General features: G+C 40.7%; 1 protein-coding gene across 2 annotated transcripts; it reads left to right on the top strand.

Annotated features, from left to right (window-relative positions):
* Positions 1–1275: 1275 nt before the first annotated feature.
* PLAC8 (placenta associated 8) lies at positions 1276–26521 on the top strand. 2 transcript variants are annotated; one of them, XM_043969791.1, is made up of 6 exons: positions 1276–1461; positions 5112–5169; positions 15440–15581; positions 20963–21087; positions 22865–22980; positions 26065–26521. In XM_043969791.1, exons 3-5 carry the CDS (start codon positions 15470–15472, stop codon positions 22967–22969), a joined length of 342 nt encoding a protein of 113 aa, XP_043825726.1. In that variant the 5' UTR covers positions 1276–1461; positions 5112–5169; positions 15440–15469; the 3' UTR covers positions 22970–22980; positions 26065–26521. The 2 variants fall into 2 exon arrangements, with proteins under 2 accessions (XP_043825726.1, XP_043825725.1); XM_043969790.1 differs by lacking the exon at positions 5112–5169 and having other exon boundaries at positions 1282–1461.
* The last annotated feature ends 160 nt before the right edge of the window (positions 26522–26681 follow it).

Below are 26681 nucleotides of genomic sequence, written 5' to 3'. Positions count from 1 at the left end.
TTGATTCCCTTTTCAAGGGAGTGACTCCAATTCATTCCAGAGAAGTCTCAGTTACACAGAAGCAGGTGCCATTTTCAGTTCTGTCTTCTGCAGCCCCCAGAAGCTGGTCTTAAAGCTATTGGTTAGAGTAGCCCCGATATTCAGGGGCCCAGTTATCAGCACCTTCCCCCACAGTGAGTGGGCTCAGGAATTCTTCTGCATCTTTCTGTAGAGCCAAATGTTCCCCCATGTCTTTGGTGTGGACAGTGATGGTGTGCTTCTGGGAGGGATGAAGGAAGGCCTACCAGACACTTGGTTACCTGAGGGGTACCTCAAGTGTTGGGAGGCTTTGGCAGAGGAGACAACCCGCTCCACAAATGTGTGTCCTTTCACAACTCCAGAATAGGAAGTTGGCTTGTGGGTTGGGATCTATCACCACAATCTGAAGGCAGAACTGCCCAATGACTCTTTGGGGGGGGGGGTGCGGGGGGGGGGCAAAGAAGGTTAAGTGACTTGCCCAGGGTCACACAGCTAGTAAGTGTCAAGTGTCAAAGGCTGGATTTGAACTCAGGTCCTCCTGAATCCAGGGATGGTGCTTTATCCACTGTGCCAACTGGCTGCCCCTGACCAGTGATTCTTAAAAGCAAAACCTTCTTTTTCCTCTTTCCTCAATTTCCTCCCAGACATATCACATGAGGGATCAGAGGATCATGGACCTAGAACTTGAAGAATTTCCAAAGACTTCGAGTCCAGTCCTTTCATTTTACAGGGGGAGAAACAGAGGTACAGGGAGGTTCTAGGTCATACGGATGAGGGAATGATCCTCTGATCCACTTGATGACTGATTTCTCCCTTTGTTTTAGGACACTTTCACCACATGTAGAATATGGTGGCACTTATATAACACTAAAAAAAAAATTAAGTGTCAGTGGATTGTATAGCAAAACATACTGAACAGCTGGGTGGTACAATGGATAAAGCAACGGCCCTGAATTCAGGAGGACCTGAGTGTAAATCTGGCCTCAGACACTCGACGGTTACTAGCTGTGTGACCCTGGGCAAGTCACTTAACCCTCATTGCCCCACAAAACAAACAAACAAAACATACTGATGTGATTCTCCTGTATACCCCATTTCTACTGGGGAAGTATAAATATTTGAATAAACCCTATCAGTTGGGAGATACAAATTGGAACAAAATGCAAAATGGAACTTCCCCTTTCTCTGACCTCTGCTAGTGAAACTTTAGGTGGGCTCAAAATGTGGAAATGAATAATTTCTCAGAAGGTTGCTTTTTCCTCCATGCCACAATCACACTCTGTAACTCCTCCTGGCCACTGAGTGCTTCCGAGCTTATCCTTTCTTTCACTTCACTTGTAGGAGAAACATTTGTACCTTCCCCCTGCCTTACATAGGTTTCACTTCTACTGTGAACTCCAAGCAGAGAAGACCTCTCTCCAACTCTGCAGCTGGCTTTGGACCGTGAGTATTTATTTGGTCAGATATGTAATATCTGTAATAATTAGGTCAACACAGAAAGCCTTTTTTTCTTTAGCATTATTTTTCTCGAGCACTTGACTTTGTATGTGGAGGCACTTGATAAATGATTGTTGAAGATAATGCAAAATAAAGACTTGGTAGGTACCTTATATTCTATTGTTCAAATGAAAGGGGACTAACTTTCTGTTCAAGTCTAAAACCTTGAATTTTTGTTTAATTGGTAAACAAAGATTCCTTCCTAGTAGACATACCTCTAATAAGCCACATTTACCAAATTAATCATTGATTTTACTCTTCATTTCAATGTGCATTCATATTTAAGTGTAACTGCTTGACTTTATGTGATTTTTTTCCCCCGCAAAAGTTTATTAAGGGTCCTAGTAATGTCCTAAGATATGCTTTCACATTTCATCTGTACTAATTATTTAAAGAATTTAAAGGAGATATTTGTGCACTTTAAGGTTTCACTCAGGTTGAGAGCATGGGGTACATGAATTTTCACACTTGGGTTTGAGCCAATTTATTGCTTTCTTTTTAATTGTTTTTATATTGCATTATTTATTTATTTTAAACGTTCTTTTCTTCTTTAATTTTGAGTTCCAAATTCTCTCCCTCCCTTCTGCCCCTCCCCAACCCACTGAGAAGGTGAGCAATATAGCAATCATACATATAAAATCATACGAAACATTTTCATATTATCTAGATTGCAAAAAAAAGCAAAAAAGAAAGTGAGAACTTTATACTTCAATTTGCACTCAAGAGTTCATCAGTTCTCTCTGGAGGTGATAGCATTTTTTCACTGAGTCTTTTGAAAGGTCTTGGATCATTGTCATTTATTGCTTTCCAGTTTGGTTTCTGGGTGATAATTTTTTTAGCATTTAGAATGTTTCTTGCCTCAGTTAATTCTCATTTGTGGGAGAGTGTCTACTGTGTGACATGACAGCATTGGAATGGAAAATTTTATCCATCAAAAACCAAAATGAAGGAGTGTGTGACATCAGTGAGAAAAATTCAAATACGATTCTTCTCAACTTTTTGCCAGGCATGCAAAGGAAAGAAAATTAGATGCCCAGCTATAAAGGCAGTACCACAGGGTAGGAAACATTAAACAAGGGGAGGTATAACTTTGGAGTAATATAAATAATTAAGAAATGAAATAGCCAAGTTAAAGATGGAAAAAGGCTTTCAGATACCAATAATCTTCTAACCTTTGTTAATTGTATCCAATTTACCCAACATTTGTCTGTACTGAATGATGGACAGTTAGGTGACACAGTGGATAGGGTGCCAGGCCTGGAGTCAGGCAGACTTATCTTCCTGAGTTCAAATCTGGTGTCAGCCACTTCTGAGCTGTGTGACCCTGGGCAAGTCACTTAACCCTATTTGCCTCAGTTTCCTCATCTGTAAAATGAGCTGGAGAAGGAAACAGCAAACTTCTCCAGTGTCTTTGCCAAGAAAACCGTCTCCAGATGGGATCAGGAAGATATGACTGAACATCGAATGACGTGTATGATGTCACTCTCTCTAATACCGGTGAGCTCCTTGAGAGGAGGGGTTATTTTCACCTTTCCTTATATGCCCTTGAAGTATCCTCTGGGTTTAACACTGTGCCTGACACTTAATAGGTGTTTACTGACTTAACTGATTTAGTGGCTTCGCTGGATCATGTTTTAAAGTCTGCCCAAGGGTGTTCTCATTCCTTCTTCCCAGTTACTGGCTAGCTCAGTCACTTTGAATAGGCAAGAAATGGAAATGGGTATGGTTGATGGGGAGCCTCATCATGCGCAAACCCTGTGGGGTTTTTCTGGGGGTTTTTTTGTTTTTGTTTTTTATCTTGCCTAGAGTAAAGGGATCCTCTTTCTAAACTTCCTGAAGACTTTACAAGGGTCACAGATGAATGAACCCCCAATACACTCACCTTTCACATTCTCTTCTCATTGAAAGCAGTAAAAGGAACTATTCTCTGTTGTTCTCTCAATGAAGCAATAATTTTTTTTTTAAGAAAATGAGATTTTGAGGGCAGCTAGGTGGCACAGTGGATAAAGCATCAGCTCTGGATTCAGGAGGACCTGAGTGCAAATCTGGCCTCAGACACTTGACATTTACTAGCTGTGTGACTCTGGGAAAGTCACTTAACCCTCATTGCCCCGCAAAAGAGAGAGAAAGAGAGAGAGAAAGAGAGAGAGAGAGAGAGAGAGAGAGAGAGAGAGAGAGAGAGAGAGAGAGAGAGAGAGAGAGAGAGAGAAAGATTTCAAGAAGAGTTTTGTTGTGTGTTTTTTTTTTTGGGGGGGGAAGTCATTCATTAAATGATATTATAGAAGGAGATCGGTGTGAACTCAGAGAATTCTGGCCCAGGTTCTTGATTTCTGTGTGACCTTGACTGTAAAATCTTAGATGGGGGAGGGGGGTGGGATTTGTGAATTAGAGGTCATCCAATCCAACCCTTTCGTTTTCCAGAAGAGGAAATGGTCCCTTGGCCATAGTCACAGGGATTTGAACTCCAGAAATGCCATTTCCTTTAAGGAACCAGCCCAGTAGAGCAGTGGGCAGGGGGGGGGGGGGTCTGCTGCTTGGCTGACAGCTGCTGGGCTGCTGGGCCAGGTGTTCTGCTCCTTCATAGGGTAATGCATTGGAATCCCAGGGTTTGCTCTTGAACCACCATCTATAGTCTTCACCCCCACTTCTGTATAGTACAGGACACTTTTCACCCTGCTGAGCCTCTCTTTATCTGTTCAGTGGGAATAATAATAGTGCCTTCCAAGGGTTATTGGAAAGATGGGATGAGATAATGTATATTTAGCACATTGAAAACAGGAAAATGGGGCAGCTAGGTGGGGCAGTGGATAGAGTACCAGCCCTGGATTCAGGAGGACCTGAGTTCAAATCCTGCCTCAGACACTTGACACTTGCTAGCTGTGTGACCCTGGGTAAGTCACTTAACCCCAATTGCCCAGCAAAAAGAAAAAGAGAAAACTGGAAAATGCCCCATAAATGTCAGCTACCGAACAAAAACAAAAACAAAACATAAATGTCAGCTACCACCACCACCACCACCACCACTACTAATACTACTAATGGATATAGTGCTCAGGATGTTCCTGAATTAAAATTTGGCCTCCAACACTTACTGTAATCTTGGGCAAGTCACTTAAGCCTGTTTGCCTTCCTCATCTGTAAAATGAGCTGGAGAAGGAAATGGCAAACCACTCCTCTATCTTTGCTAAGAAAATCCCAAATGGGGTAAGGAAGAGTCATACATGACTGAAATGACTGAACAACAACAAAATAAATATTCAGTTTCACATACAATCCTCTTTTTCTGTTCCTCTTTATATATGGGAGATTCATGTGTGTAGGTGTTTTTCAAAATTAGAACATAAAAACATTAAATATATACACATCTACATATACACACATTTATAGGTAGATGCACACACATAAACACACGTAGATGCACACATGCACATACACATACCTAACCAGTTCAACTATCCACTGACCTTTGCTCCGGAATCTCTCATGCTGGAGTCCTATCAACAGTTGTTTGTTGCCCAACCGAAGCCCTGCATTCCCCCACCACTACCTGCCTCAGTTGCACTCACACAAAAACTGAACCTTACCCCTTATCACAGGATGCCAGAGGGAGTCACAACCACACCTGTGTTACTTGATCTCATTTGGGGCCACCTGGTAAGTCCTTGATAAATGCTTATTGACTGATTGACTGACAGAGTGGCTTTCCCTGCCACAAACATTTTACCCTTTGTTAATCGAGTCACTAACACACCCTCCAGCAGTCTTTTCCCTCTCAAGCCTCCCTTTGTCCTCATTCATACAGAGGACAGAAGTCCTCCCTGTGAGCTTCCTCTTTTCTTTTCTTTTTCTTTTCTTCAAAATCCCTCAATCAGTCGAGAAGCACTTAAGTGCCTCTTACATGGCAGGCACAAAGACAAAAATGAAATGGTGCCTGCCTTCCGAGAGCTTACATTCTGCTAGGGGAAACAATGTGTACACATGTAAGCATGAGGAAAAGAAATACAAGGTGATTTTGTCTTGGAAGGGCACCAGTAACAGAGGGCGTGGAGGAGAGATTAGGAAAAGCTTCATGGAGAAGAAGTGCTTGAACAATTCCAAAGACATGTGATGGAAAATGCCCTCCACATTCAGAGAAAGAACTGATGGAGTCTGAATGCAGATCGAAGCGGACTATTTTTACTTTCTTTAGTTTTCTCGTGTTGTTTTTTTCCTTTTGTTCTGTTTCTTCTTTCACAACATGACTAATGTGGAAGTATGTTTTATATGATTGCACATGTATATAACCTGTGTCAGATTGTTTGCTATCTCAGGGAGAGAGGGAGAAAAAAAATGGAAATCAAAATCTTTTCAATAATGAATGTTGAAAATTGCCTTTACAGGTAATTGGAAAAAAATCAACATTATTAAAAATTTTTTTTTAATTAAAAAAGGGAGACTTGAGCTGAGTTTTGAAGGAAACGAGGGAACCTAAGAGCCAGAAGTGAGGTGGGAGTGTGTGTGCACCAGGCATGGGGAGCAGCCTCTGCAAAGGCATGGAGGCAGGAAATAATGATAAGGCTAGAAGGGACACCAGATGCCATCTACTTCAACCTGTTCATTTTACACTTGAGGAAACTGAGGCAAAGTGTCTTGAACAAGATCACACATATAGTGTCAGGTGGGATTTGAACCTAGGTCCTCTGATTTCAGTTTTTGTTTCAAGACACTTTGCTGTCTTCTCCCTAAATTATCTTTCTTTGGGTCCAATCTCTGAGGAAGAGTTTGTTCTTCTACTCTCCACTTGTATCCTTGATCCTCTATCCCCTTCCATCTCCTCTAATAACTCAGCTCCTCAATCATCCCCTCTGACTCTCTAACCTTCATTATCTTACTATCTCCTGGTTGCTTCTTTGTTCCCTTCAAAAATGCTCAGATGTTCCCCATCCTTAAAACAACAAAAATAACAACAACAACAAAACCCTTCACTTGGCCCTGCCAGTCCCTTCAGGTTGTCCTGCTATACTTCTCTTCCCTAACAACCAAACAAAAGCTTTCTACACTCCTTGTGTCCACTTCCTCCACTGTCGATCATTGCTCACAATCTGGCTTTTGGACTCACCGTTCAGCTGAAACTGCTGCCTCCAAGATTATCAGTGTTTGGGGCAGCTAGGTGGTGCAGTGGATAGAGCACCAGCCCTGGAGTCAGGAGTACCTGAGTTCAAATCTGGCCTCAGACACTTAACACTTACTAGCTGTGTGACCCTGGGCAAGTCACTTAACCCCAATTGCCTCACTAAAAAAAAAAAAAGATTATCAGTGTTCTCTTAATTTCTAAGGTCAAAGGGGGCCATCACCAGTCATCTTGACCTATGTTTCTCCACCAGATTAATGGCTCTGGAGGAGAGAGTGAAGCTGATGACTTTGCACAGCTCTACCTCACTTAAATCCAATTCACTTGCAAGTCAAGATATCATCCTCCTGATGTCATCAGCCCTCTTCAAAATGAAGGACAAATGGGGCACCTAGGTGGTGCAGTGGATAAAGCACCGGCCTTGGATTCAGGAAGACCTGAGTTCAAATCCAGCCTCAAACACTTGACATGTACTAGCTGTGTGACCCTGAACAAGTCACTCAACCCTCATTGCCCCCCCCCCCCCCGCAAAGAAAAGGACAAACAACAACAAGTTCAGAAACCTCTGTCACACTGTGGTAGATGCTTGGGCACCATGTATATGAACTGGTGCAGAATTAATTGATCAGAAGTATGAAAACACTTTCTATACCACCAACAGGCAGATAAGCACAGGAACCCTGGGAGTGGGAGGCAGCCCCCCCCACCCCACCCCCAGACCATTTGTCCTGCTACTAGCCCAGCTCTCACAGCCATCACCTAGGGGAGTGATTCATATGGAGAAGGGCCCAGTCATGTCCTTCAACTGCCAACCAACTACCACCCACAAGGCACGCAGGCCAGCCTAGCTAAAGAGCAACCCGAAAGGGAGATGGGGCAGCATGAGCCAAACAAGTCAAACTACCACCATCTTGACCACCATCTTCCCTCAGGCCCTGACAGAGACAGCCCAGGACCCTGAACCCAAGAACATTGAGAATAGGAGGTTTCCAGTCCAGTGCCCTGAGCTTTCTCTCTCTCTCTCTCTCTCTCTTTTTCTTCCTTCCTTCCTCCCTCCCTCTCTCTCTCTTTCTTTCTTTCTTCCTTCCTTTCATTCTTCCTTCCTTTCTTTTTTCTTTCTTCCTTTCTTCCTTTCTTTCTTTCTTTCTTTCTTTCTTTCTTTCTTTCTTTCTTTCTTTCTTTCTTTCTTTCTTTCTTCCTTCCTTCCTTCCTTCCTTCCTTCCTTCCTTCCTTCCTTCCTTTCTTTCTTTCTTTCTTTCTTTCTTTCTTTCTTTCTTTCTTTCTTTCTTTCTTTCTTTCTTTCTTTCAGGCAATCAGAGTTAAGAGACATACCCAGAGTCACACAGCTATTAAGTGTCTGAGGCTGGATTGAATTCAGATCCTCCTGACTCCAGGCCCTGGTGGTCTACCCACTATGCCACCTACCTGCCCCCGATCTTTCTTTAAGGAAAAAAAAAATCTGATTTTCATTGTTGCTTTTTGTTTTAACATCACTCCAATTTACATATATACATATATCCCTTCCCAAGCAGCAAGCCACGCCTTTTCACAAAGATTTTTTAAAAAAGGAAAAGAGCAGGGGCGGCTAGGTGGTGCAGTGGATAAAGCACCGGCCCTGGATTCAGGAGTACCTGAGTTCAAATCCGGCCTTAGACACTTGACACGTACTAGCTGTGTGACCCTGGGCAAGTCACTTAACCCCCATTGCCCCGTAAAAAAAAAAAAAAAAGGAAAAGAGCAGCAAAATCAATCACATCTGACAATATGTTTAAACATTCCATACCCATAGTTCTCCACTTTTGTAAAGAAGGAAAAGAGGTATCTTTTTTTAATTCATCTTGGATCAAATTTGATCATTATGATTATTAACAACAGCAACAACAACAATAACCCTTTAAGGTTTTCAAAGTGTTTTCCAAATATCATCTCATTTGATTCTCAGGACAACTCTGGGAAATAGGGGTTATTAAAACCCCCATTTTACAGATGAGTAAACAGAGATTGAGAGAATCTAAGTGACAACCAGGGTCTCAGAGGTATTGAGTATCTGAGGTGGGCCTCAAATCAGGGCTCTTATCCACTATACCACCTAACTAACTGGAGAAATGTGGTTCTGTTTCTTTGATTATGACTAGTTGAGTGTTAACTAGCTTAGCACATAGTGTGCCTGACCCATAGTAAGCACTTCATAAATGTTTACTGATTGGTTAACTGATGGATATTGTGGATATAGAAAGGAAGACACTGAGTTCCTAATATTTGTTAGTTGTGGGGACCTAGGCATCATCTGACCTCCCTCAGCCTCAGTTTCTTCATCTGTAAAATGAATAAAATAATAACATTTACCTCACAGGGTTGTTGTGAAGTTCAAATGAGAAGTGCTTTGCAAATTCTTAAAGGGCTATGCAAATATTAGCTAGTGTTATTTTCATATTAAGTTGCTGTGTAAAGGTGAGTTTCTGTTACATAGTATTTTTACTAAGCCTTGATTTCTTTTCATGGATGAGTGCTAGTCAATTTAACTTTTACTTGGATCCAAACATAAGAGCCCTGGAAACAAAGGTAACTCCCATCTATTTGAGAAAAGAGGGCATGTTCAAGTCTTCCTAAGATCATTTGATGCTAAGTATTGTGACTTGTGTGAGTAACAAATTAAATTTTTTTCTTGTATTTCCTTGTACTCTTGATTAGGGAGAATGGATTTGAGTTTGTTAGGAAGGGCGTGGTTGCTTTTTATCAAGGTAAAACTAAGGGTTCCCAGGCTAGAAGTTATTTTATTGAACATTTAAGAACGATAAATACTCCAGGGATTAGGGCTTTTTTCTGTTTTAGTACCTGCCCCTACCATCTGCTCTCTACGTTTTTTCATGAGTAGATTTGTGAAATGGATCGTTGCTTTTTTTTGTTTTGAAATTAATAAAACACATACAAACAGGGTACTCTCACCCATATTTTCTTCAAATGTGGATATTTTCTTGAAATGTTATTGATACTAGAAATGTTAGCTTTAGCAATCAGAGAAGAAAAGGGAAGGAATTAAAGGAATTAGAATAGGCAAGGAGGAAACAAAACTATCACTCTTTGCAGATGATATGATGGTATACTTGGAGAATCCTAGAGAATCAGCTCAAAAATTACTTGAAACAATTAACAACTTTAGCAAGGTAGCAGGATATAAAATAAATCCACATAAATCATCAGCATTTCTATACATGACCAACAAAGTCCAGCAGCAAGAGATAGAAAGAGAAATTCCATTTAAAGTAACAGTAGATAATATAAAATACTTGGGAGTCTACCTGCCAAGACAAACCCAGGAGCTCTATGAACACAATTACCAAACACTTTTCATACAAATCAAATCAGATCTAAATAATTGGAAAGATATCAATAGCTCATGGATAGGCAGAGCTAATATAGTAAAAATGACAACTCTGCGTAAATTAATTTACTTATTCAGTGCCATACCAATCAGACTACCTAAAAATTATTTTATAGAGCTAGAAAACATAACAACAAAATTCATCTAGAAAAACAAAAAGTCAAGAATATCAAGGGAAATAATGGAAAAAAATGCACAGGAAAGTGGGTTAGCTGTACCAAATCTGGAGCTTTACTATAAAGCGGCAGTCATCAAAACTATCTGGTACTGGCTAAGAAATAGAGTGGAGGATCAAAGGAATAGGCTAGGCACAGGAGACACAGTAGTAAATGACACTAGTAATGTAGTGTTTGATAAACCCAAAGACTCCAGCTTCTGGGATAGGAACTCAGTATTTGACAAAAACTGCTGGGAAAACTGAAAGATAGTATGGCAGAAATTAGGCATAGACCAACATCTTACACCTTATACTAAAATAAGGTCAAAATGGATACATGATTTAGACATAAGAGGTGATGCCATAGGTAAATTAAGAGAGGAAAGAATAGTCTACCTTTCAGATCTTTGGAAAGGAGAACAGTTGAACAGTTTATAACCAAACAAGAGAGAGAGAATATTATGGTTTTGGTTTGGTTTTTTTGGTGTGGTTTTTTTTTTTTTGGTGGGGCAAAGAGAGCTAAGTGACTTGCCCAGGGTCACACAGCTAGTAAGTGTCAAGTGTCTGAGGCCAGATCTGAACTCAGGTCCTCCTGAATCCAGGGCTAGTGCTTTATCCACTGTGCCATCTAGCTGCCCCTAGAGAATATTATGAAATGCAAAATGGGTGATTTTGATTACATTAAATTAAAAAGTTTCTGTACAAACAGAAGCAATGCATCCAAAATTAGAAGGAAGGCAGAAAGCTGGGAAACAATTTTTATAGTCAGTACTTCTGATAAAGGCCTCATTTCTAAAATATATAGGGAACTAAATCAAATTTATAAGAATTCAAGTCATCCCCCAATTGAGAAATGGTCAAAGGATATGAACAGGCAGTTTTCTGATGAAGAAATCAAAGCTATCTATTCTCATATGAAAAAATGCTATAAATCACTATTGATTAGAGAGATGCAAATTAAAACAACTTTGAGGTACCACCTGACACCTATCAGATTGGCTAAAATGACAAAAAAGGAAAATAATAAATGTTGGAGAAGCTGTGGAAAAATTGGAACACTAATGCATTGTTGGTGGAGCTGTGAACTGATCCAACCATTCTGGAGAGCTATTTGGAATTATGCCCAAAGGGCTATAAAGCTGTGCATACTCTTTGATCCAGCAATACCACTTTTGGGTCTTTTCCCCAAAGAGATCATGAAAAAGGGAAAAGGACCCACATGTACAAAAATATTTCTAGCTGCTCTTTATGTGGTGACAAGGAATTGGAAGTTGAGGGGATGCCCATCAATTGGGGGATGGCTGGACAAGTTGTGGTATATGAATACAATGGAATACTATTGTGCAGTAAGAAACTATGAGCAGGAGGAGTTCAGAGAAACCTGGAGGGTCTTGCATGGGATGATGATGAGTGAGATGAGCAGAACCAGAAGAACATTGTACACAGTATCATCAACATTGAGTGTTGACCTACTGTGATGGACTATATTCTTCTCACCAATGCAATGGTACAGAAGAGTTCCAGGGGACTCGTGATGGAAGAGGATCTCCAAATCCAGGGAAAAAAAAGAACTGTGGAGTATAGATGCTGACTGAACCATACTATTTCTTTTGTTTTCGGTGCTGTTGTTTTTCTATTTGGGGGTTTTTCCTCATTGCTCTGATTTTTCTCTTATAACATGACTAATGCAGAAAGATGTTTAATGTTATTATATATATATAACCTATATCAGATTACCTGCTGTCTAGGGGAGGGGGGAGGGAGGAGAGGGAGGGAGAAAAATCTGAAATTGGAAAACTTGTATAAACAAATGTTGAGAACTATCTTTACATGTAACTGGAAAAAAAAATACTTTTATCAGGAAAAAAAGAAATGTTATTGGTGATAATAATATCACTGAATGATAATAACACTGAAAAATAAAAACCATACCCTTTTTTTGGGGGGGGTGGGGCAATGGGGGTGATTTGCCCAGGGTCACACAGCTAGTGTCAAGTGTCTGAGGACAGATTTGAATTCAGGTCCTCCTGAATCCAGGGTGGGTGTTCTATCCACTGCACCCCCTTGCTGCCCCTAAAAGCCATGCCCTTAAACTGACATTCCTTAGGGACATCAACTAAGCTCCCTTAAAGTTTGTATACCCATTTTATGAATGAAGAAACTGAGGTCCAAAGAGGCTATGAGCTGCCTAAGGTCTTCCTGACTCTGAGTTCAGTAAGGTTCCATCTAAGAAACCACTCTACCTTTGTAAACTTCTACTTCCCATGAAAAGAAAATATAATTACCATAATTCTTCAGGATCACAACTCATGTTTATATGGTCATTTTCTTTACAGCAACTTTGTGAGGTAGGTAGTATAAGTATTTAACAGTTAAGGAAAATGAGTCCATCAATTCGTCAGTATTCATTAAGCATCTATGTGCCAGGCATTGTGCTAAGTGCTTGGAATATAAAGAAAGGAAAAAAACAACTTCTAAGGAGCTCACAGCCTAATGGGGGAAACAACATACAGGCAACTTTATACTAACAAGATATAGGCAGGATAAATTGGGGCATGGTTTCAGAGCCTCTAGCAGAAGGTGCAACTTTACCTGGAGACTTGTTGGAAACCAGAGAATCTAATAGGTGTAGATGAGGGGGAGAGCCTTCCAGGCATAGAATGAAGCTTGTCCAGTTCAATAGAAGGGAATGGCAGTCAGTTAAAGCCTTGAATTCCCCTTGTATGGGACAATTGCCTCAGTTTACCCAAATAATTCAAGGAGACCACCAAGTCAAGCAGAGACAGATTTATTTCATTCTCATGAGAATGGGCAACCCTATGCAAGAGATGAGGAGTGCACTGATGAGCTCATGAATTGGGTTTTTATGGAAGTTTTGAGGGGACAGTCCCCTCAGGCACAGGGTGAGCTCACAATCTAACATCCAATCCTGTCTCACCCAGTATGAGTGCTCAGCGCGTGATCATGGTATGGATGCATGCTCAGCTATGTCTGAGAGCTGGGGGGAAGGGGAGGAGGAAAGGGTGAAATCACTCCACCTGTATAAGGAGGGGGCAAGGGGGAAGAAGGGAGAAATGGTACCAGAAACTGGGGCTTAGGAATGCAAGAAGGGAGAGGTAGTATCAGGGTGGGTCTGCGCTAACAGGAGACAGCTCTCCTGCTTGGCCACAAAACGGGGGCGGGGGGATAACAGGGACTGGGGGCTTTGGAATGCAAGCAGGGAGGGAGGGATGGTACCAGTGTACACCAAGTTCAGCAAAGCAAGATACGTGATTACTACAATATTCTGTTATTAGTAATGGGATGAAACATGGACAGAATGATCTGGTAATAAGCTTCTGACTCAAGCCCACCATATCCCACTCACCCTCTAATATCTGGGTTTCATTATGTGAAGGTCTTATCTCTCTAGCTTCCCATACTGCACGTAAAAAACTCAAATAAAAAGGAAACTAATTTGGTGAATAGACAATTGCCTTCCAAAGCTTTATCTTTTCAGAATGTGCTGACCTCTGAATGGTAATCCTTTCTTGGGGTGTGGGGGGGAGCTATTTCCCATAAATCCTTTTTTTTTTTTTTTTTTTTAGTGAGGCAATTGGGGTTAAGTGACTTGCCCAGGGTCACACAGCTGGTAAGTGTTAAGTGTCTGAGGCTGGATTTGAACTCAAGTACTCCTGGTTCCAGGGCCGGTGCTCTATCCACTGCGCCACCTAGCTGCCCCTTCCCATAAATCCTAAAGGTTCATATCATAGAATTGTTTTGGAAATGGCTCATTTATCTCCATAGCCCTTGTCATACTAGGGGAGCTGGGGAGGGGAAGGAGGAGGGAAAAGGCTACATATTTCTTTCGTGTGCTATGATGACTACTCAGTAAATACCATTTCAGCTTCAGGCGTATTTTAGGCATTGTTCTACATTGAAAGGAGAATGGTAACAACACCAGATTATGTTTATGTAACACTTTAAGTGTGGCATGATGGAGCCAGGTGGGACAGTGGCTAGAGCGCTGGCCTTGAAATGAGGAATTCAAATCTGGCCTCAGACACTAGCTATGTGACCCTAGGCAAATCAATTCACTGCCTCCGTTTCTCATCTGTAAAATGAGCTGGAGATGGAAATGGCAAACCTCTCCAGTTTCTTTGCCAAGAAAACCCCAGATGGGGTCACATAGAGTCAAACATGACTAAAACAACTCAACAACATGATGAATTAGTGTAGTGTGACAGTTAAAAGTGAGTTTAAATCTGTAATAACTACCTTACTAAGGGAAGAGGTCACAACTTCTTTGTCCTGCATCTAAGACAGAGATGGTGGTGGTGTTGATGATAACTTGTACTTTCTACCTTTTAAGTGAAGCAAGCCTCTTGGAAACCTTAAAGTGCTTTATAAATGTCAGTATTATTTTTAAAAGTTCACACGGGGGCAGCTAGGTGGCGAAGTGGATAAAGCACTGGCCTTGGATTCAGGAAGACCTGAGTTCAAATTTGGCCTCAGACACTTGACACTTAACTAGCTGTGTGACCCCGGGCAAGTCACTTAACCCTCATTGCCCTGCAAAAACCAAAAAAAATTTTTTAATAAAATAAAATAAAAGTTCGCATGGGTGATACAATGAATAGAGATCCAGTCTTGGAGTTGAGAAGGCCTAGATTTAAGTCTCACCTCTAACATATGTGTGTGTGTGATACATGATAGATGGTGGCAGGTCACTTACTCATTCAACGACCATTTATTAATCCTTGACTATGTATTGGGTACTATGCTAGGTACCTAGGATACAAAGACCAAAAAAAAGAAAAAGAAAAAAGAAATAATCCTCACTCTGAAGAATCTTATACTCTATCAGAGGAAATAATATGCATATATATAAATGAATACAAAATAAATATGTGGTATCTAGGGAGGGAGGGCACTTAAAATTAAGGGGATCAGGAGCAACTAGGTGGTGCAGTGGGTAGAGCACCGACCCTGGAGTCAGGAGGACCTGAGTTCAAATCCGGCCTCAGACACTTAACACTTACTAGCTGTGTGACCCTGGGCAAGTCACTTAACCCCAACTGCCTCACCAAAAAACAAAAACAAAAACAAAAAAATTAAGGGGATCAGGAAAGGCTTCAAGGTCACAGCTAAGACTCAAGTCTTCCAAGCACCAACAACGATGCTCCTTCCATTATATACACTGACAAGCAGCTTGGTCCAAATGACCTAAACACCAATGCAAATCGCTCGCCATGAGATGTTTGATGATGTACCATTTCTGTCCTTTTCCTTTCAGGCTGTGGGCTTTTAAGGACCTGACCCAAAAATGCAACAAGTACAGCCAGTGGTCGTTGTAACCCAGCCGCAGAGGGGTGCTTATCCACAGAGCTCCAATTGGCAGACGGGTCTTCTGGATTGTTTCAGCGACTGCGGAGTCTGTAAGTCCTTAGGCCAAGTTAATACTAAATGTGATTGATACAAAATCAAATTTCCAATCACCCTTTTCCATTCTTCCATCCCTAGAAGGCACGTTCTAAATGATATGTCAGTATGATGCTGCCTTTTTTTAAGCACATAGTAGTGGCCACCAAATGCTTTATACACCATCAGTGTACTTGTCAATGAGCAATCTTATGTGTAACCTGGGGCTCAGGGTCATCTGCATAAGAAAGACTCTCCTCATTGGCGGAGAATGGTAACTAGGCCATCTTCTCTCCCTAGCTCTCACTGTGACCCTCACACAAAGCAACAAAAATGCATTGAATTATCAGTCTCTAAAGAGGAGGAGAGTCATACAAATAACCTTGAGCCCCAGGTTATTTGGGGAATATATTTTTTTTCTTTTTCTTTTTTTTCAGTGAGGCAATTGGGGTTAAGTGACTTGCCCAGGGTCATACAGCTAGCAAGTGTTAAGTGTCTGAGGCTGGATTTGAACTCAGGTCCTCCTGACTCCAGGGCCAGTGCTCTATCCACTGCACCACCTAGCTGCCCCAGGGAATATATTTTAAAATTGAGATAACAAAGGGAGATCTGCTTTATTCTATCACTGATAAGTAAGTCTGCATGTGTATAATTAGATCTAAAGTTCATTTTATTTCATTTTTATTCAATAAAACACCATCAATCAATAAATAAGCAGTTTTAAAATATCTACTATGTGTCAGAAACTGTGCTAGGTTCTGGGACATACAAAATCAAAAATTCAGCTTAAAAATCTACCAGGGAAAACAAACAAATACATATAGTATGTACTATTTAAATAAAAAGTAATTTTGGATTGATTAATTCAAATTAATTAAATTACATTAACATGCATTAATTAATTTAAATTTTAAATTTTAAAATAAATTTATTTAAATTTATTAAATAATTTAGATTTATTATTTATTAAATAATTTAGATTTATTATTTATTAAATAATTTAAATTGATTTAAATTTAAATTATTTATTTATTAATTAAAATACATTAACATGTATTTATTAATTTAAATAAAAAACAGCTTGAAAAGGCCTCAATTAAGAGGGGGCATTTGAAAGAAGCTAAGGATTCTCAAAGGCAGAAGTGAATAGGAAAGGCATTGCTGGCATAGGAGATTGCCCATCCTGAGTCCAGAGGCAGGAGATAGAAAGACATATGTGAGAAAGAGCATCTAAGTTGCTCTACTTTTTCTTTTTTTTAAACAAACATTTTCATTTAAAGTTTTGAGTTCAGGGGCAGCTAGGTGGTACAGTGGATAGAGCACTGGCCCTGGAGTCAGGAGTACCCGAGTTCAAATCCAGCCTCAGACACTTAACACTTCCTAGCTGTGTGACCCTGGGCAAGTCACTTAACCCCAATTGCCTCACTAAAAAAAAAAAAGTTTTTTTAATTAAAAAAAAAGTTTTGAGTTCCAAATGCTATGCCTTCCTCCCTTCTTCCCCCTCTCCCTGAGGCAGTAAACTATCAGATATAGGTTATCCATGTGCAATTATGGAAAACATTTCCATATTAGTCACTTTTTTACAAGAAAACTTGAATAAAAGAAAGAAAGGAAGAAAGTAAAAAATAGCATGTCTCAGTCTGTGTTCAATCAATATCAGTTCTTTCTTTGGAGATGGATAGTATGCTTCATCATTAGTCCTTTGGGATTGTCCTGGGTCATTGTATTGCTGAGAATAGCTAAGTCATTCACAGTTCTTCATCAAACAACATTGCTGTCTCTGTGCACATCTAGTGACTTCTAAACACGTATCAAAACCCCTACACAGAAATCAACCATGTTACTTTATAGTGATGCCACAGTAGAGGAGAAACATCCGAAGACACAAGCAAAAGACCTGCCTGGGTGTAGCCCTACCACTTTAGCAGTTATATCAAGTGGACAAATCACCTAACCTTTAATTGGGCGAATTATCTTGGTCTTTACCCTTCTGCCATAACACAGATAACCCTACCACCCTGTCTGCTTAACCTTCACTTACAACGAGCCCTAGAAGGAAATGGCAAACCCTTCCAGTATCTCTGCCAAGAAAACCTCAAATGGGGTCATGTGGGGAGTCAGACACGACTGAAATGACTCAACAACAAAGGTCTATATGAATGCTAGCTATTTTTAAGAGCCAAGATTCAAAACCAATACCTATTTCCTTTTCAAGTGATTTCTCCCTCAAATTCTTAGCTTTTAAATTTTGATCTTCATTTTATATCACCATTTGTCTTTTCAATGACCTTCCTACAAGGTGTGACTTAGAAGCTACAATAGATTCATTACCCAGGCTAGCATGTCGACATTTTGAGTCATTCTTTTTTTTTTTTTAAGTGAGGCAATTGGGGTTAAGTGACTTGCCCAGGGTCACACAGCTAGTAAGTGTTAAGTGTCTGAGGCCAAATTTGAACTCAGTTCCTCCTGACTCCAGGGCTGGTGGTTTATCCACTATGTCATCTAGCTGCCCCTTGAGTCATTCTTAATATTCTAGTCGTATTCAAGATTATCTGGTTGAAGCATCAATTTTTTGGTCAATTTGAATATCAATGGTCCTGTCTTGTTCTGGAATTTTCATGTGCAAAAAAGTTGTTTTCTGATCTTACTGAAAAGTCACCTTTACTCATGATCTAAGTAGACTCAGTTTTTCAGGAGAGGTATTTTTGGCGTGCCAACAGATTTCCCTTGTTTTCAATATATCATATTCCATTCTCCCATCATATTCTCGAATAATTCTATGATGTGAATGGGAACTTGTTTTGTCTGAAATAGGCTAGTTTTCTGGTAGTTTAAATTGATTTTGGAACAAAATGAAACATTTTGAGGTCACTCAACAGTCAACGAAAGGAGATTTATTTATTCATATTAGGAGAAAGATATTCAACAGGGATAAGCATTGAGAAGACCTTGAGATGATTCAGCTAAGCAAAGAAAGCTTCAATCTAACTGCCCTATGTAAGCCCAAAACATCCAATCTGCAAAAAAAAAAAAACAAAAAAACCAGAGGCAAAACTCTGAGCCAGTAACCATTTATTAAAGAATGAGACCTCAGAGCAGCTAGGTGGTGCAGTAGATAGAGCACCAGCCCTGGATTCAGGAGGACCTGAGTTCAAATCTGGCCTCAGACACTTGACACTAGCTATGTGACCCTGGGCAAGTCATTTAGCCCCAATTGCCTCACTAAAAAAAAAAAAAAAATTTAATGTAAAAAAAAAAGAATGAGACCTCAAATCTTCCTCTCAATCTGATTTGGCACCTTCTTCCAGGGCCTTACTTTTATTTTTTTGTTTGTTTTTTGGTGAGGCAATTGGGGTTAAGTGACTTGCCCAGGGTCACACAGCTAGTAAGGGTTAAGTGTCTGAGGCCAGATTTGAACTTAGGTCCTTTTGACTCCAGGACTGGTGCTCTATCCACTGCGCCACCTAGCTGCCCCTAGGGCCCTACTTTTATAGTGCTTACTACAAGGACAATACAGGTGCAACAGGCCAAAAATACAGAATCTGATTGGTAGGTAAACCTTGCCCTTTACACTCCTGGAGGGTCTACACACAATACAGATTCCCATTGGTTGACAGACAGACTTGCAAGCCAACCTTAGTAGACCTATCTTAACCTTACAGGAGGTCCTATCAAAATCAAGAAGGCTCATGGGGTTGAACTGATGAGTGTTTGCCAAAACATCTGCATGAGTTGCAGGCCTGTAGAAAGGCAGGCCACAGCACAGCAGTGGGGGTCACTCACTGGCCAAATGGTCACAACCATCTTCTCATGTTGGGTAATAAGGAGATGATGAAGGGTGGAGGGACAATGGAATGGCTGGGGGACTTTTCATGTAATTGATTCACATCTGTCATGCTCGGCTTGGTCCCCTGCTCAGCAGGAGGAAAAAGTGGAGGTCCTCTAGTTAGCTTCCTGTATATTCCTAGGCAATATATAGTTTGGGGCTTTTTCATAAAGGCTTTGAGGCTTTTTATAAGTCAGGGGTCCTTTTATAAGAATCCTATTTGATTATTCCTGATTAGTTAATTACCTATATATTGATAAGCATAATATGTTAATTGATCACCAACATGTATATTGATTAAGACTAAATATATATTGATTAGTTGGCTAATTTGATTGACCAAATATATATTATGGCTATAATATATTGATATACTAATAACTGCTACCAATCACCACTCCTATAAAATCACTAGCTGATTAGTATTGATTGGGGTAAAATAGGGGTCCAATCATCTTTCACCTACTTCTTTTTTTTCTAATTTAGTAAACAGTATTTTATTTTTTCCAATTACATGTCAAGTTTTTACATTCATTTTTTATAAGATACTGAGTTCCAGATTTTTCTCCCTCCCTCCCAACCCCCCTCCCTAAAATGGCAAGCAATCTGATATAGGTTATACATGTGCAATTGTGTTGTATTTCACCTAATTCTTTTTTTTTTTAAGTGAGGCAATTGGGGTTAAGTGACTTGTCCAGGGTCACACAGCTAGTAAGTGTTAGGTGTCTGAGACTGGATTTGAATTCAGTTCCTCCTGACTCCAGGGCGGGTGCTCTATCCACTGTGCCACCTAGCTGCCCCTCACCTAATTCTTAAGATAGCCTTGCAGAATTCTACCCTATAGCTCCCTTGCATTGGTTTGCAACATTGTTGGTTTCCTAGTTGTTGTTTTTAAAATTTTGCTCTATTCTTTGCTTTTCCATCTCTGCATTTTCTCAATCTGCCCTAATCACTCTATTCCTCAGAAACGACACTGCCTCATTAAGATTTTGCTCCCTGGGGCAGCAAGGTGCCGCAGTGGATAAAGCACTGGCCCTGGATTCAGGAGGCCCTGAGTTCAAATACAGCCTCAAACACTTGACACTTGACACTTGCTAGCTGTGTGACCCTGGGCAAGTCACTTAACCCTCATTGCCCTGCAAAAAAAAAAAAAAAAAAGATTTTGCCCCCACCTTTGCTACCTTATCAATTCTCAGGTTTCTCTTCTCAACAACAACAACAAATGTGCTGGATCCATCCATCTACAATCAAACACGTATACACACACACACACACACACACACACACACACACACAGAGGCTATAACACTGATTAGAGGCCATGCTCAGGTTTTGCATAAGTCATGTTGGGCCAGTATGGGAACACTCCACATGTTATTACTCACGCAACTCTTGTGAAAGTTCGTACGTGCTAGATGGGCACATAAGATCAAGTTGGGCACATAGGAAGAGCATGATCTATTTCCTTCCCCCACCCCAGTTTCTGTTTAAAGGGGCCTTTAAGAATTAAAGATTTAATAGGAAAAAAAACCATACAGTGACTCCTGTTTGTGCTTTTCTCCATATAATTAGGCATCTGTGGGACATTCTGCACCCTCTGCCTCGCGTGTCAAGTGGCTTCTGACATGAATGAATGCTGTTTGTGTGGAGCGAGCGTAGCCATGAGGACCCTCTACCGTACCAGATATGGCATCCCCGTGAGTCACCCCCTCAAGCTGTATGATCACACCGAGCAGACTGTTATACAGATGGGTACTATTGGTTCAGATTATTAGTGACCGTGCTTCTGCCTTTTCTTTGTATCTTTGGTGCTTAGCCCGGTCCTGAGAACACAGTAGTACTTAATAAATGCTTATTGATTTGATTTGACCTGGTGGGGGAGATCCTTAGCCATAAAAGCAACCCACCGGCTGTCCCCCAGAGTTGCCTCACCCTTCATTTCTCGTCCTGAATAAAAGAATTAAAATGAACCGTGGGGGTGGGGGTGGAAGGTAGGGATGGGGATAGGGATGGGGGTGGAGAGAGCTGAGATTCCCCATTTCTGCCTTACTCTGGCTATTGTAATTCCTTTAGGGCAGGGAACTGCCCTTAAACTTTTTTGAGTGTGTCATGGGTCCTTTTGGCGACTTGACCACTTCTCAGAATGTTTTTAAATATGTTTTTAAACAATATAATTGTTTTCCAACTGTTATTTAAAAAAAAAATAACAACAAAGTTCATAGACCTCTGGTTAAGAGCACCTGCTCTTAACTTGAGCCTTGTATTTAACACTCCTGACACTTTGTGCATCCTATTTGTACATATAATATGCATCATATATTATTTCACTCTGTTAGTCTCACCCTATATAGCACTGGTACAGATACACATGAAGTGTTCATTCTGTAGCAATTGGGGGAAGGGGGAAGGAATAAACATATATGTAGAGCCTACTATGTGCCAAGTGTTGCGCCAAGCGCTTTACAAATATTGTCTCGTTTTTCCTGAACAACCCTAGGAGGCAGGTGCTATTATTCCCATTTTATAGTTGAGCAAACTGAGGCAGGGATGAAGTGACTTCCCCACAGTCACACAGCTGAATCCAGATCTGAATGTACTCCTGACTCCAGGTCCAGCACTCTATTCACTGGGCCACCTTCTAATCAACTGATATTGTACATATACTTTACCCAAGTCCTTGATGCCCCATCTTGATGTGGAAGTGACTCACGAAGGCTGTCAGCAGCTGAAGAAAAGGCATAAGCATGGGGCTGGTGACCTCTTCTCTGCCTGCTCTCAGTCTAAGTTCAGTTGGGCCACAAGATTTTGTAGATATAATTCTTTTTTTTTTTTTTTTTTTGCTGGGCAATGAGGGTTAAATGACTCCCCCAGGGTCACACAGCTAGTGTCAAGTGCCTGATAGGATTTGAACTCAGGTCCTCTTGAATCCAGGGCTGGTGCTTTATCCACTGCACCACCTAGCTGTCCCTTATTCATTCATTCATTCATTCATTTATTTATTTTGGTGGATACAACTCTAAAAGACCACCTACTGAATTAAATGGAACTGCATCAGTGGGTCAAATTTACAGGTCATTGAAATATTGGAGTATTTCTAATCCCATGAAGTAGTAGAGAAATTACATATAATTTATAGGAAAAAAACAGAAAACTTCCTTACTAAATTCAGCAAATGTAATTTGATCAAACTGGATTTGCCATCCCAAGGATCCATGTCTCTTTTTGCCTCTCCCATATATCTTGGAACCTTTTAAATGACATGAGCTTGGGGGCAGCTAGGTGATGCAGTGGATAGAGCACTGGCCGTGGATTCAGGAGGACTTGAGTTCAAATCTGGCCTCAGACACTTGATACTTACTAGCTGTGTGACCCTGGGCAAATCACTTAACCCCATTACCCCCCCCCCAAAGCCCAAAAGGGAACAAAGAAAAAATTAAAAGCCATGAGCTTAATGATTTTTACTTCTTTCAACAGGGATCCATTTGCAGTGACTTCATGGTGACCACGTGCTGCACTGTGTGTTCTCTTTGCCAAATTAAGAGAGACATTAATAAAAGGAGGGAAATGAATATTTTCTGAAAGAGTCAATGGTGAGTCAATGGGATTTCTTCATGAGTCCCACGGGTCGTTTAAGAACAACTTGGGACTTCTTGAATTTGGTCATTTTTTTTCAACCAAGAAAACTTAGATCTCTCATGTTACTATCATCATAAAGGCTGATTTCTTCAGAGGAAAATAAATTCGGTTTCGTTTGGCGCCCCATTTCAGTGGATGGGTACAACCAAGTGGAATGGTTGATTTCCCAGGAGTCTATTCAGGATTTGGGCCATCTATTAATAATCATTTATTAACCACTTGCTACATGAAAAGTCCTTTACCAGGTACCAAAAGGAGATGGAATAAATGTAGTCTTATCTCTGACTTCAAGAAGTCAGACTAGAATAAGGACTGCAAAATACCAATGTGTCAGCTTGGGATGGCTCTAGAGGAAGGGTCTGATCAAAGTGAAAGCCTGCTTGGTAAGACTGAGTCTTGAGCTGGTGAAGGTAATCATAATCTAATTAACTCCCCTATGCCCCTAAAACATTGCTCTGTGTATGTCACTTCTTTCCCCACTCAACTTCACATTTCGATAGGACAGAATCCAGCAGAGAATTTTGGATTCAGGAGGCTTGGGTCTGAACCTTAAATGCCTGTGGGCCTCGATCTCCTCCTTTGTAAAAATAAGGGGGTTGGGACAGCTAGGTGGCGCAGTGGATAGAGCACCGGGCCTGGATTCAGGAGGACCTGAGTTCAAATCTGTCCTCAGACACTTGACACTTACTAGCTGTGTGACCCTGGGCAAGTCACTTGACCCTGATTGCCTCACCCCCCCAAAAAAACGAGGGGGGGGTGGATTAGAAGGTCCCCAAGGTCAATCTGATGAACAATTTTTTGTTTTTTTAGTGAGGCAATTGGGGTTAAGTGACTTGCCCAGGGTCACACAGCTAGTAAGTGTCAAGTGTCTGAGGCCAGATTTGAACTCAGGTCCCCCTGAATCCAGGGCCGGTGCTCTATCCACTGAGCCACCTAGCTGCCCCTGATGAACAACTTAATTTGCTAAGAGGCTACTTAGGAAAAAAATTAAAAAAAAAAAAAGAGGCTACTATGTGTAAGACACTGTGCTAAGAATATTAAAACAAAACAACAAAAGTATCACATCAAAAGGCTCACATTCTACTACATATAAGTAAATATGAAAATAGAAAGTAAATACAGGTAATTCTGGTGGGGTATGGGGATAAACTTGCTATTGCTAGCCCTGTGCTTAAGCACTAGGAATACAAAGAAAAGACCCAAAATACACAGTCCCTGGCCTCCAGGAGCTCAGTCTAATAGGGGAAGGCAACATGCCCCAAAGAATGTCTATATACAGGGTAAAGTGGAGGTGACATCAGAGGGAAGGGAATGCAGGGGACTAGGAAAAGCCTCCTGAAGAACATGGGATTTGAACTGTCTTAAAACAAGACAAACAGCTCGAGTCTTATGAAAGGCTTCGTGCAAGGGGGAGCCCTTGGGCTGAGCCTCTGAGGTTTTAGAAGAGGTAGCCATGGAGAGGAGGGACAATACAGAGAAGGAGTAACTTGGTTTGGTTGGAACATGGCGTGGGTGAGGCCAGATTGAATCAGTCTGGAAAGATGGGTGGGAGGCAGCTTGTCAAAGGCCTGAAATGCCAAATAAAGGAGTTTGGGGGCGGCTAGGTGGCGCAGTGGATAAAGCACCGGTCCTGGATTCAGGAGTACCTGAATTCAAATTTGGCCTCAGACACTTGACACTTACCAGCTGTGTGACCCTGGGCAAGTCACTTAACCCCATTGCCCCACAAAAAAATAAAATTAAATTAAAAAAAAGGAGTTTGTATTTTACTCTGGTGGCTACAAGGAAGGCACTGAAGCAGCTTCTTGGGCTTTGGGTACATTTTGATAGCTGTGGGAAGGATGGACTGAAAAGAAGACAATCTGACGGCAGAGAGACCGATTAGGAGGTGATGAGGGCTTTAACAATTTGGCATTATTGATGCCAGAAAAAATGGGCAGGGGGTGGCATTGAAACTTTTTTTTTTAGTGAAAAGAACAGGCAGAAGTTTAGAAAGAATTTGGAACTCAGGGCAGCTAGGTGGTGCAGTGGATAAAGTACCAGCCCTGGATTCAGGAAGACCCAAGTTCAAATCCGACCTCAGATACTTGACACTTACTAGCTGTCACTAGTAAGGGAGTCACTTAACCCTCATTACCTGCCAAAAAAAAAAATTTGGAACGCAAAACTTTTTTTAAAAGTGTTAAGAATTGTTTTTACATATAATGGGGAGGGGGGCAGAATAAAATATTAAAAGAAGGAAATACAGATAAATTTTGAAAGTAATGTGTGAAATTTGCTATGGACTTTTTTTAAAAAGTGGCATGAAATAGGGAATTTGTTTTTATATGCAATCTTGGTTTTATAGCCCACTGTGTATGTTAAGATTTTTTTTTTTTAAAGATAATGGGGGGGCAGGTAGGTGGCGCATGGATAAAGCGCCGGCCTTGTATTCAGGAATACCTGAGTTCAAATCTGGCCTCAGATACTTGACACTTACTAGCTGTGTGACCCTGGGGGCAAGTCACTTAACCCCTAATTGCCTCAACACCCCCCCAAAGAAAAATATAATGGAGCCACTGGAGGAGAGATTGTGAAGGAGAGAGGAAGTGAGAGCTTAACTCTAATGTCCTTCTTCTTCTCAATAAAGTAAAAAGTGAGATAATCAACTGAAAATGAGAGGGCATGGGTTGGGTTTGGGAAGAATCGAAAAGGTGTGGAATGAGAGGTGACTAAAAGAAAGAGAGGCAATAGGGAATCAGCAGGAGAATGAGGACTCATTGGAGGTGAGGTTGCATGAATTTATAGGGGAATTTATTAAAGTCCTAAGATTTTAAGACAGAGGAATCACAGCAGCTACTTCTCTGAACTGGCTTAAAGGAGAAATCCCCTTAATCAATCTTCATTTTTGCTCATTTCTTCGATGCCCTGTCCTGTTCACTAAACTCTAATACTTCAGTAAACTGAAAGAGGAGAGTTGAAGAGATGAAAATTAGAACAAGACTGAATGTTTAAATGACCACAGAAGAGTCTAATTCACCTGTTCTTTGTCTTTGCAGATGACGTTTCTGTTTCTGAGGAAGCACCTGACATCAGTTTTAACACCTGAAAAAATTATTTCTTTTAAGTATTCCTCTAATTCTTGCTCCTAAATTGCTACATACCATAAAGAAGTTTAATAATGGGGGGCAGCTAGGTGGTGCAGTGGATAGAGCACCGGCCCTGGATTCAGGAGGACCTGAGTTCAAATCCAGCCTCAGACACTTTACACACTTACTAGCTGGTGACCCTGGGCAAGTCACTTAACCCCAATTGCCTCACCAAAAAAAAAAAAAAGTTTAATCATGATGGAGCGAATGCCGGTGAAGCTCTTCTTACTTTAAATGAAAGTTTCCTCCTCAGGACCTTCATTCAGAGGCTAATCTGCAGCTTAGCTTGAATCTCATAACAATTCTTGATTTGTAACATGTGGCTTGGTTTTGTAAATGCAAAACAAATAAAGATTATTCAGAATAAGATGTTCTGTGTACATATTTTATAGTAAAGTGATACTAATTTTTATACTTTTCACTCATATTATTTTAATAATTTAGTTCTCAGAACTCTTAAGTTTATTGCCAGTGAACTCTGGCCTATAAGTTACAAAAACTAAGCTTGTACATGCTTTTAAGGAGAT

This window comes from Dromiciops gliroides, chromosome 6 (genome assembly GCF_019393635.1).
Source record: "Dromiciops gliroides isolate mDroGli1 chromosome 6, mDroGli1.pri, whole genome shotgun sequence".
NCBI classification, from domain to species: domain Eukaryota; kingdom Metazoa; phylum Chordata; class Mammalia; order Microbiotheria; family Microbiotheriidae; genus Dromiciops; species Dromiciops gliroides.
Note: the sequence above shows the minus strand (reverse complement) of the source record. Positions and strands in the feature narration are given on the sequence as shown.